Raw genomic sequence first — 13,173 nt, 5'->3', positions numbered from 1 at the left:
GGGTTCACATTCTGAAATGATAGACAAAAAATATTGAACTTTTGCATGATATTCTATTTTTTTTAGATGTACTTGTATATATATATATAGACTATAAATACGTATTATGCTGGTTATGCAGTGCAAGTATAATTAAACAGCTGTAGAACTACAATTATTGTACTGTATTGTACATAATTATTGTCTATACAGTATTTACAGAAGTGTAGTTGAAGTCAGTGAGACATATAAAGTCATATAAAAAGCAGGTGGTTGTAACTAACTTTCACATGATATTCTATTTTTTTTAGATGTACCTGTATATATATATATATAGACTATAAATACGTATTATGCTGGTTATGCAGTGCAAGTATTATTAAACAGCTGTAGAACTACAATTATTGTACTGTATTGTAAATTATTATTGTCTATACAGTATTTACAGTCGTGAAGTTGAAGTCAGTGAGACATATAAAGTCATATAAAGTGATATAAAAAGCAGGTGGTTGTAACTAACTTTTACATGATATTCTATATTTTTAGATGTACCTGTATATATATATATATAGACTATAAATACGTATTATGCTGGTTATGCAGTGCAAGTATTATTCAACCGCTGTAGAACTACAATAAATTGTACTGTATTGTACATAATTATTGTCTATACAGTATTTACAGAAGTGTAGTTGAAGTCAGTGAGACATATTAAGTCATATAAAGTGATATAAAAAGCAGGTGGTTGTAAATACATTTTACATTATATTCTAATGTTTGAGGTGTACCTGTATATATACATACTTGTACTTTACACGAATAAATGGTTATATTGTATATATATTATGGTGAATTAGGGGTTAAATGGAATTTCATGTCAATGAAGTTAATCTTTTAATTAAATGAATACATTTGCAATAGTATTTCTTGTTTAATGACTCTATATAATATTTATTCATATAAAATAAAAAGTACAGTTAAATATTTTCCCATGAAACTTTTTTTTTCGACCCAGTCAGACTGAAGCACTTTATCCACATTATCGTTAAAGTAAAAAATACTATCGGCGTAAAGTTTCCATGTTTTCGAGTCCAGAGGTCACGTGTGCTGCTGGTGACCGGGCCCAGCAGCTCCTCTGGGCGGACTCTTCCTCTCGGAACCACCGCCTCTTTCTGCAGCCGCTCTGGAGAACATTGACTTTTTTTTTTCTTTATTCATGAGCGACAGGAAACCCCCGGGACCCCGCAGCACGGTGTGAGCGCCAAAAAAGGACACAAGAAGGAGTCGAAATGGGGACGCTGGTTTACCCGAGGTGACCGACGGTTCTGGTCCAGACGAACCCCTTCTTTTTTTTTTTTGAAGAGGGACCCGCTCGGGCTTGTTGTTGGACTCCCACCTCTCCTCTCTCTCCCCGCAGGATTTGATTCAAAGGCGAAAACCAAGATGGCCGCCGACTCCGTGCAGGTAGGAAAAAGTTGACAACTGTTGCGAAAAAGTCACCAAACTTGCTCCGGGACTCGTTTAAAGTGGCGTTAAAGTGACGTTAAACTCGTTTGTGCGTTTCCCTGTGACTCGACTTCTGTCTTTAAATCGTTTATCTACCTTTTATATACATGTCCATGACGGGTTGTTTGGGAAGGATCCATGGATCGAGGCCTGGGAAACTATTATCCAAACTTTATCCTGGTTACACCTATCTTACCAACCGCTGCATTTGGGAAGCAAAAGCTGCACTTTTGTGTCAACATATTGCTGTATTTATACGTTATAAACCGTTGTCTTTATTAGTTAAACTTCCAGGCAAACGTTGAAAGTTGTCACTCTCGTGAAAACTTTATTATACATGTTTTAAGCTAATACAGTACGAGCACACGTGTTTTTAATGCTCATAAAACTGCACATAAAGAACTATATCACGAGCATGTGCATAACATCGCAGTGATACCTATTTTTTTAATTTGAAGAACTATCACTTAATAACAACATTGTTGTGGTGAGAGAGTGCTTATAGTTTCGCCCGAGTGACGTCACACCCGACATGTATCTATGAAAAAAGTCGTCATAGTTTATTCGTGTGTGTGAAACTATTGCAGTACTATCCTTGCATAACTATGTGTTTGTATAAACCAATTAAGTGAGAATGTTATTGTCGTCTATATAGTTTAGTGTGGATTGAAATTGAAACAGGTGACGGTGAGTCATGGAGACAAACTTTACTGATACCTGGTCTCAGTCAATGAATGAAAGTATCCAGGAGTGACAAATACACACAACCTGCTGCATTCCAGCTCAACCATAGTGAAGCAGTGGTTCTGTCAGCAGCACTTTCAAGGCCATGCGATGATCAGAAAGTGACGGGCGAGCAGGTGGGAAAAAGACCCGATCCTGCTCATCTATATTTACCCCCCATGGCGACTCTTCGTAAGTCGTCGTTCCGTAGACTGAAACTTCTCCCGTCGGCCTCAGATATTTGACTTGCAAAAACTGTTTGCAGGTCAGCGCCGCACATTCAATGCAACTGTTGTTTGACATTTATTTTGACCTCAGACTGGTGTCAAACCACAGCGTTATGGCCGAGATATCGGTCTCTCAGGGTAGATGACCACATGCTTCCGTCTGGATGGATGGATGTAAAAGACAAGAAACTGTGTTGTAAACAAAAATAATTTGACTAGATCTTCCCTTCAATCTTGTCCCCGACTTAAGTAATTTCCTTTTTAAATTTTTACAAACCTATGAACACAAATTAATGACACGATAATTCGATTTTTCCTACAAAATATAGTAGATGAAGGAGCTATTTGTGTTACCTTATATCCCAGACTCTTTGTAAATTTGTTAGTTTCCACTTTCTATTGCATAACAACCGCTGTTGTACAATTTTTTTCTGGGCCTGCAAGTGGACAACCTTTCAAAACTAGTCTAAAGGAAATAAAATTGCTTTACCAGTGTCATGCTGGGATTAAAGTGAGGTCAATCTACTGTAGCTCAGTGTGCGTTACAAGTTCATGTTTGCCACAAAGGGGTAGGAAATGCACTGCAGGTTGTTGCACAAGTTGCTGTATAGTAATAGTAGTATATGATCGGTATTTTGAGTGTTGACCTTTAATTTCAATCTCAGGCAGTGTATGAAGCCTGGATGATGAATTCTGTTTTCTTGAATTATTTTGTAGATTAAAAATCATCATGTCTTTTGCTATCATGTCTAAATGAGAAACAGCAGTGATACTGTGTGAAAACTTGCAGTAAGTGTTCAGTGTTTTGCAGTTTCTGGCCAACTGATAGCACTTCGTTGTGGTACAAACTGATAGAGGGTTGGACAGCTGGGTGTCAGGTTGTAAGCTTAGAGCTTGTGGGGAAAATGAAAGTGAGTGGGGGGGTGGGGGGTGGACGTCTTTGTAAAATATTTATTGTGCGTTTGTTGTATTGGAGACTTTCACTTGTTTTTTCGACGTTACGATTTTCTCATGTTTAAATTAAGGCCTGTTTAATCGTTTACATCCTTAGAAACCATTTTCACATAATTCCCTAATTTGAATTTTCACACTTTCCCTTTCACACTTCAAGTCAATTCTGCTACTATTACGTGAAAATAATGTTTTTTTGACGATTAATAAAATGTATATAATCGTATTTAAACATCATAATTGCAGCAAAAAGGCAGCAGACCTTATGTGTGAAGTATTTTCTTAGCTGTGGAATTAACTTCTACCTCCAACCCTTCTAGTGTAGCAGTGATGGATGGTGAGACGAAATGAATCTCTGCTCAGCTGTGAAAGGTTGTAGCTCAACCGCTATTGAAGTCGCTGTACAATAGCTGAGTGCAGTCAATTTTTGTACTCTTTGTGCTTTTATTTTTTTACTTTGGGAGTCACACAAGTTTGTTTTCAACTTGTCTAAATTGCTTCTTTTATTAGATTTTATTACATATGTTAATGAGATGCATACTTAGTCAGGGTACTACGGGCAGTACTGCATATTGCTCAGTGCTGGAGCTGCATCAACAGTTTGATGTTTTCACTGTCAGTTTGAAGGATCTCTGCTGTTAATGTATAACTTCTGTAACTAGAGTGGTTCCCTATATTTACTTCCATTCGATATGAATGAAGTGACCTTTTCTGTCTGAGGCGTGGGATACGTATTATAAGGGTACAAAACATGAGAATAAAAACATGCTGCAGGTTGGAGTAGATCCTGAAGTACGCACAGAGGAGCTGTTGATATGGAAGTCCAAGTCCAACATGCTGTTGTTGTACAAGCTTTCTTGTTGTTGAGATCACAGAGGTTGGACAAGAAAAGTGTTGGGTGGTCCTCCCTCTTGCCTAAATTTAGTCTCTTTAGATTCTTTTTTTGTTTATAATATGATTTGTGGTCTATAATCTCAATACAGATAAGCAGCAGGATGATGGCTCAAAGGATTCGTTCTGCCATGTTTGGTCAGATCTCAGATCTCTTCAGGTTTATATTGTACAGTTGTCGCAATACCAAACTATCTTACAAATGTGTAAATAAATAGGAAAATTAATATTATACATTCAAACAATTTTGATGAGCAGAGATTAAAAAGATCATTTTGGTCTTATAAGTGCGAAATGCATAATAAAACCTTCAACCATTAATCATTTAAACAATGCCGACGAGTGTCCTTAAATTATTAAAAACATGTTTTTAAATTATCTGTGCCTTTTAAAATACATCTGTGACTCTCTGCAGTAGTCTATGGCTTCTGGCCAGTGTTGTCAGACTTTTACTGTAAAGGAAACAGTAGTAATACTGAAACTCAAATCAATGGTGAACTGAAATCAACTCGCCTCGAATTCTTAAAACGAGTCTTTCAAGTGTTTGGTGAAGTTAGAAGCGTTTCCTCCTGTAGTTTCAAAACTTTAGACACATGTTTGCAGGTTTTTGAGCCTTAATTTCTCTATATTCACCCACTTTGCGTCCAAAGTATTTTTATATTTGACTCCGACTGACTGGCAGGTTTATCATCAAGACAAGGTGTTCTACTTTAACTCAAAATAGCAGAAGTAATTGTTTTAGATATGGCTGAGGTTGATAATAGAGCGGACATGCGTGTTCTACCAAAAGAGCATGTGTAGTTGGTACTTTCGGTACTAAAACAAGCTAGTATCATTGTATTTTTTGTGCGCTAGAAGAGTTGGTACCGGAGACTCGGTTCTTGTGACAACCCTATAATATTGCCTCAAAAAAATGGATAAAAATAATCCATATCCATTCTGTTATTCGCTGTGAACCAAGAAGCCTCTGCACTGCGTGTCGCCATCTTGGAATAAAAATGTGGATCTTGGCATCATTGTAATAATTGGTAGTAACGCATGACTCTCATCAACTTGGCTGGTGCTGACAGGAAGTTCATTGTCTGTTATGGTAGAGATTAGTTTCAACCTTTTCTAAAAGTGGTTTTGTGATCCCGTGACTCACAGCAGCTGAGAGCAAACACTCTTTCTCACAGCTGATATGTTGTTTTACTAAAATGATTCTTAGTCAGAAATAATAATATTATTCATCATCAAGTAAATATTCTGAGAACGCTAAGAAATGACTACATGCTTATCTTTTAATGACTGTAGCTTTTTGCAAGAAAAAATGTTGTTAATAAATGTAGAAACCTGAAACAAAAAGGAACATTTCAATAAAAATAATCATTGATACGTACTTTGTTAAGCTTGAAAATGAATCTTTTGTCAGAGACGTTTTGATTTAAATTCTATTTAAAGAATTAAAGCTGTTCACTGGACCAACTCCATGAATGTACCGCTATAAAAACACAAGGTATTACTAGTTCTTGGGCAGAGTCCCACCTAATGTTAGAGTTCTTATGTTTGATCTCAAACCGAGACTGTGCCGGTCTATGGTCTGATCCATTTCTTCCTTATCTGATCAACCTTTCTTTGGTTTCCTTGCATTGTTGTGCCGTAAAATGGACCCTCGCGTGTCTACATGCTGCAGGTCAGCATTAGGCTAATAGATTCAGGGGAGTGTAAATAGTGAGTCATAGAGAAACGCTGACCTCGCTTATACTTATACAGTTTGACCCCTTTGACCTCAATTTCAGCAGAACTAACAAAGAGCCTTTGGAACAAGAATTGTGCAAACTATTGATTGTCTTAACTAAGTGCTTCTCAAGGAGAGACCACAGAGCTGTAAGTGGCCGACAGAGCTTTGATGAATTCTCTGCTGAGGTCAACCTTTGTCAGTGTCCGTAATATCTGTGCAAAGCAATGGTTATTGGAAAATAAAACCAACTTTTTATATGCCGCACAAAACAATTTTGTGATGGCACACAGATCATCACAATACCGGTGCTTAACTGGTCGTTGTCAGTCTCACTAACATGACTGATGCCGACATCTTTACTGAGACGTATGACATCCTACCTTTATATTGTTGGAGGAGAGGAAAAAGAGAGCCATTCTTGATATTTATTCAGCAAATTCTCATTGTAGAAACGTCTAAATCATAATCATATTCAATTATTTTTTTATATTAAGGAATAAATGTGTAGTGTCACTCATTTGTCTGGGCACTCTTTTTTTCTGCACTCTCCAGAGAAAATACATGTTGAGATGGAGAATAAGTAATCTCAGAAAAATTAGGGGATTTCATTAAAATCTTAGTTGTGGCCTGAAGTCATTTTTTAACCTTTTGTACTTTAGCATCATGTTAGCATCCTTCGAAAAACTTGCATTTGTTGCTTAAGGATCTTCGAAGATCATTAAAAAATACCTGGTTTAACTTTTGTCATGTAATTTAAAGGTCCAATTTTGTTTATCGTGATGAAAGTTGTTCTTGTCCTCCTTTGCTCTTAATTGAAGTAATTCAAATTTTTAGCACTTTGTTTAAACTTGAAATATTTGTCATTTTCTTTTTTGCAACATTCCGTCATTGTTTGATTGAATTAGAATCAAATTAATGCTAAATGCACTTGTTGCTTGATGGTTACTATATCTTTTTTGCTCAAGGGTGTCGTACAGATAAAGCATTAACGGATAAAATAAAAATCAAATTAAATCACAATGAGACGACAAATAAATGTTGACTTGCTCTCAACGTTAACCAGCCTCGCCATCTGTTTGATCGTCTGTTCATCGGCAGTGAAGGGAGGTCGGAACAGCTGAGTTTGGATCTGAAGAGAACTAATGCACCATTACACAAATACACACAAACAAACACTACTAATGATTCCCTCTCACACACATTCTGAGCCCCTCAAGACTTTCACGCATGTATTTATTTTTACTAATGTTTTATTTTAAGACCAAATAAAGGGGGATAGTTTGTAACACTTTCGACAAGTGCTTACTAGTATAAGTGCAAGTTAATCCCTATTTATTTATTTTTATGTTTTATCAACAATAATAGACATCATTGTTCCTTATCCTTATCACTCTAGGAAGCCACAGTGCTACTGGTAAGTAAAAGTTAATTTTAGATACAGTGGGCTGAGATTAGGTACCATTCTGGGCAGCTCTGACCTAACGGAGCGAGAAGCTAAGAGGGATTTGTACATTGCTGCTCAGACAGTTTATCCCACTGCTGTTGATGTCGATGGTTTGTGTGAGAGCGAGAGCTGGAGTAAATAGGATTCACTGAGACCGAATGAGTGGCTTTGAATGGAGCAGCGTCCACTTTAAGCACACGGCCACTGTCCAGGACATCCACTCTTTTGAGGCGAGGAGGACTGGACTGGTGCTTTTTTTTGTTCATTCCGTTACTGAGCACAACATGCGGGGACAGGATAGTTTCGCGGACGTTGACATGGAGTTGGTTGAGACTGAGGATGCAACAGTAAGAGACTTGGATAGAAGTTGAGCTGCAATGTATGACCATGTTTGTTTGGCTTTATATTATATATTTGTTATTTTCGGGAGTCGTTTAGGACATTTATATTATTACATTTTCGTTGGCTGGATTGTGTTAAAAGCCGGCGAAAGGGGAACTAATGTCAAACTACAACTTTGATGACTTAATCGCATGTTTCATATGTTGAAATCTTTCTCTCAAAGTCCCTCATCGTGATGATGTTTTGAAGTTAACGAGCGAACGAGAGGTTACAAGAGCGGGTTCCACAATGTCGTAATAGTCGTCTTCACTCCTCTTCCGGCCAGCTGTAATCACGCCCCACTTTGTTTATACAACAAGTCCCTTGAAAGTGGAGACTTCTAGGATTAAGTTACAAATATCAATGCTTGACCAAGCACAACAAAGTGGGTGTGGTTTGGGAAAACGATATTTAATTCTCAGAAATATGGAGCGTTTTCACATTTTGTAATGTAAATATTTCAATGTAAAGAGAGTTTTGTACAAACGGACACATACTGATGACATAATAGAGTCCAACATCTATTTAAGGGACACTTAAATCGGCACATTAGTTGCTCTTTAAACATATACTGGATATGTGATTCGCTTTACAGATGGGAAACGAAATAATTGTATTAAGACGCTTTTGCATGATGATTTTTTTTAGTCTATTTAAACATTTTTAAATGTGTTTACAACACCACAGTAGTGGTGTGAAGTAATGAAGTGCTTGAAGATTTAACTAATCGTGAGTCGTTCATTAATTGATCAATGATGGCGACCAAAACAAGCAGCGTAATTTCACCCACAGTCTAAGTGACCCCTCGGGCGGAATCTGGCTCCGAGGGACGGGAAGTGACTCCTAATCCGTCTTTAGGTGGTTTAAGGATGCAGGTCACTGTTGAGGTAATGGCAACACCAGTGAGAACGTAAAGGCAAGGTGTAGCTCATCTCCACACACAATGTTGTACATGTGTGGTCATCCAGATTTAATGCTGACTTTAACGTCAGTAATTATATTTGATTTTGAAGTACAATAGGTAATTTTAATATTAACAAGATTAATTGAAGAGACTGATTTTTCGATGGTCATAATTGCTTTCTATTTTCTATTTCTATCTATTCTAAATTAAATGGTCTATAACTGAGTATAACTATTCAAAGAACAAATGCTACACATTAGTTTTGCTTCTTAAAGAGCAAATATATAAATGGGATTTTATCATATTTCATCTCCTCTGTGTAATGTTTTTTTTATCGACTTTGTGAATTCTGGATTATTGTTGCCATTTATAAACTTTTGTTCGAAGAAAATCTGTTCAACAGAAAATATTAAACAATGCAATCTCTATGGGTCATGAAGAAGCTCTGTCAGAGATCAAGTTAATGGTGTCTTTAACTTGGTGCTGAATTCGAGTTTAAGTAATTTCAAGTTTGCATGAGTGATCTAATATGTTTGTGTGATCAGAAGCAAGTACATCTGATCGTATCTCCTAGAGAAACATCTGGTCTTACATGCATGAACAAAAATGATTAGTGAGCATTAAATAATAATGAAAAACAGGTTTGGTGGGAACAGAATAGACTGAAAAATGTCTTGACATTATTTGCAGAGCTTTAAAAATTTCAATGAAAATCAAGGAAATGTGTATTTTTCATAAATGATATCTCCATCCATCTATAACAAGCTGTTGTCTTGGACATTTTTGTATTTATTTTCTAAAGTAAATGGAACAACTCTGGCTCAGACCCCTTCACAAATCACAAACTTTAATACGTGCGTTGACTTATTTTAAGCCAAACTCTGTTTCTCTCTCGGCTTCATTGAGAAAGTGCGACAACCCCTTATCTATTTGCTTTATATATCTCTCTTGCTCTCCACCTTGCTGTCACAGGGGGATGCCCGGAGCCAGCTGGTGGCAGAAAGATTAGGTCTGGGTAACAACTTGGACCTGTCGGACACCATGGTCCAACAGAAGCTGGACGAGATCAAGGAGCAGATCCGAAGGGAGATACGAAAGGAGCTGAAGATCAAGGAAGGAGCGGAGAACCTGCGCAAAGTAAACACTGACATTGACATTTTTCTTATTTTATTTGAAGCCAATTCAACATTTCCTTAATGACTTTTTACTCTCTTCAGGTCACCACAGATAAGAAGAGCCTGGCTTATGTCGACAACATGCTGAAAAAGTCTAACAAAAAAGTTGAGGAGCTTCACCAGGAGCTGCAGGAACTCAACGCCCACATCGTAGTGAAGGACCCGGAGGAACTCCTGGGTAAATATATGACCAAACAAACATGATCAGATCATTAAACTAAACTCAGTGCTGTTTGTATCATTAGGCTCCCAAATCTTAGACGGTACTTGCTAGATCACTTTGGTTTTATTAGCCTACTTAAGACACAGTAATCACAAGTCACGATGTTGTTAACAGTGTTAAGTACTTCTATACATTCTTGGATCTACAGTGGTGCCTTGTTTTCTTTTGATTTTCTTTCGAACACGGGTGTGTTAAAATGAAACGCTGTTCACTCTGGGACAATCTTAACAAGTTGTCTTCGGTACAATAGTACATTTCTAATGAATGCGCTGATGAAAGATGTCTTTGTTGTCCTGAGAGCCCTTTGACGGACTCTTTAATTTGTATTCCTGATCTCCTTTTACAACTGTTTATCTTAGCACTTGTTCTTTTCTCATGCGGTGTCTGAAGAGAGCGCAGAAACATAAACTGACAGTCTTTGGAGGTGAGTCACTCTCCAGAGGCTGACATTGTTGCCTTCCACATTCCAGCGACCGATACAATGAGCTAACCGAAGCTCACTCCTGTGCGTTTGTCAGCGACAATGGAATTTAGAAAAGAGTCGATCCTGGCAGCAGCAGAACGGTCATGTATGTGTAGCTGGAGTAGCTGCCGGTGGCAAGTGGCCAGGTGAATTCTGAAGGAATGATGTTTGTCTGCCTCCCTCCCGTGACACGAGGAAGCAGAGGAGAGGGGAAGTGTGCTGGGGGAGGAGGGACGAGAGGTCATCGTGGTAAATGGTTATCTTAAGTGGGAACAAATTTAGCCTGACTTTTTAACCCTCCTTCTGACGAACCGAGGCGTTCCGTTTAAAGTGGAATGTATCGTGACAAAATAATGGATACGAGGAGTATTCCCCAAGTAGACCTCGTCGCTTCCCTAAATTAGTAGCGAGGGCTTGTTTGGTTTTTACAAGAGTCGTCGTTGTTTTTGTTCCAACTCGAGTATTGTGGGAGCTCTGGTTAGTCTCTGCCTCTGCGGCGAGAACATGTGCACAAACTTTTGTTCTCGGGACGGCCACCCAAGCCAGTTTTATAGCTGGTCCTCCTCATCATGATGTAAGTATTTAAACAGGAATCCTGGCATTTTCCCACCGTTCTCTCCTTAGATCTTAACATTGGTAATTCCAGGGAGTTTTCCCTCTTGTCAGCCAACCAGCGCTGACATCATCTCGGCAGCTGTTCGGTATCTTGTCTTTTTTGTTAAGCAGCAGGTCAGGCTGAGACACACTGGACGAGTGTATTAGATGATCTTCACACACAAACATATGTCTCACTTTAATACATACCAAACATTTTATACATATCTTTTGATGACTACGCTTTTCTCTTTTTTTTTCTTCTCTCGTTCTTAAAAAATAAATGTACGAAACAATTATCATGTCATTGCAGTAACACTAGGAGCCAGAAAAAATCTTTTCAGTTTTTTTTGGAGACTTTTATAACAAAAATGCTTCTTCTCTTATGCATGTAAATAAGATGAATCGAAGGAGTTAAAGCTGTTCCAGCCTGGAATAACTATCAAGCTAAATTAAGCTAATTTATATAAATCTTTAATTACATTTTATTCCTACAATTTACTTAACAGAACACATTAAGCCGAAAAACAAATATTTAACCTAATTACAATTAACTAGCAACACATTTGACTGTGGGTAGTTTGCAATTACCAGAGACACTTTTTTTTAATGATTTTTTTTTATTGATTATTTACTGGAATATTAATGTTTTACGCTTCATGCAAAGGAATTCCCACTAAATTCCCGGATACACATATTTGAATTTGGGTGTGAGTTCAAGTCAAAAATGAACAACAAAACAATACATAATTCAATTAACTCATTGTTAATTGCAAGTTTGTTGAATTTAAAACCAAGATTAGTCACTGATGCACTGTGTGTTTTTGTGTATTCTGCTCTGATTAAAATGACTCTGAGAAAATTGGATGAATGAACATCTTGTGATGGGAATCCTGGGTGTCTTCCGCTCTCTAAATAAATACAAGATATAGATCTGTCTTGTCCACTGTGGCTTCATCCGCTTTAGACCCCTCAGACCACCAGTCATTATCTCATTCGTAACGCTCTCGCAGCTTATCACGGCTCTTTAAATGAGTCCCGCTGACGAACTCTGTTGGACTTTCTCTATCAAAGGATTCATTAGTCAGCGTTTTGTTGACTCACTCGAAGAACCTATGACTCATCATTACATGCCCTTTTATTGTTCAGTTTGCCGGTTAAGTTTCAATGTTTTGTAGTGACTCTTAACACACTGAACTTGCAAGACGAGAGAGGTTTGGCAGGTTTTTTCTCTTTCGCCCACTGTGTGTTTGAACGAGAGACAGGATGTTTTGCTTTGTGCTAAAACTGATCACTCAGGGAGGAGCTTTTTTTTTTTTTTTGCACCATTCCAGTCAGGACATGATCCAAACCACAACTGAACCATGAGATCATCTGGCAGCTCTTGTGTCCCATATAAACGTAAAACTTGAACATTTGGTAAAAACATGACATTAATGGCCGAAACCATTCAAGATCCTGACGATTTTGAATGTGTAAAAGAAACGGATAATTCACAGATCTTTGGAAAAGTCGTACTGTCGTTTAAGGATACGTTTAGTTTCATCACAGAAGAGAAACCTCTGTCATAAATCATCATGCTTTTTCCACCTGCTGGGTTTATATGGGGTCAAGACATCTGGTATTCTTCGCTCTGAGCTTCCTTGATTTATGTGCAGGTATGACAAGTTTATTTTCTGAGGGGGACAAATTCAGGGTCTTGTCCTTTACCCAAAAGTCTTCTGGCTTGTTGCATCAAAGTCTAGTCATGATGGTGACACAAGATCCAGTTGTTGTCCTTAAGAGCTGTACATGATCTGCTAATGTTGCTTTAACATCAGAGACTTGCTTGTAAAGAGGTTAGTCACCGACGTTGACATTTGTTGAACTGAAATACGAGTTCTGTTTCCAATAAAGCGAGAGATGAAATCAGAAAAAACATTGTTTGTGTTGAGGCCTTTGAACGCAGGCGGAGCTGCACCTCAAACGTAAATAACCAGAGGAAAAAGTCTG

General features: G+C 37.8%; 1 protein-coding gene across 3 annotated transcripts in view; it reads left to right on the top strand.

Annotated features, from left to right (window-relative positions):
- Positions 1-13,173, top strand: part of pkn2a (protein kinase N2a) — a 28,089-nt gene that overhangs the window by 2,865 nt on the left and 12,051 nt on the right. The window contains exons 2-5 of one of the 3 annotated variants that reach the window (XM_087810943.1): positions 1,207-1,291; positions 1,397-1,443; positions 9,699-9,863; positions 9,944-10,079. In XM_087810943.1, the coding sequence (XP_087667069.1) occupies positions 1,207-1,291; positions 1,397-1,443; positions 9,699-9,863; positions 9,944-10,079 (433 nt within the window). Of the gene's footprint in view, positions 1-1,206; positions 1,444-7,584; positions 7,789-9,698; positions 9,864-9,943; positions 10,080-13,173 lie in introns of those variants that run through there. The other 2 variants (XM_087810940.1, XM_087810942.1) reach the window with 2 other exon arrangements.

Source organism: Callionymus lyra, chromosome 16 (genome assembly GCF_982586985.1).
Source record: "Callionymus lyra chromosome 16, fCalLyr1.hap1.1, whole genome shotgun sequence".
Lineage (NCBI taxonomy): Eukaryota > Metazoa > Chordata > Actinopteri > Syngnathiformes > Callionymidae > Callionymus > Callionymus lyra.
The sequence above is the reverse complement of the archived record's forward strand: the minus strand, read 5'-3'. Positions and strand labels throughout refer to the sequence as shown.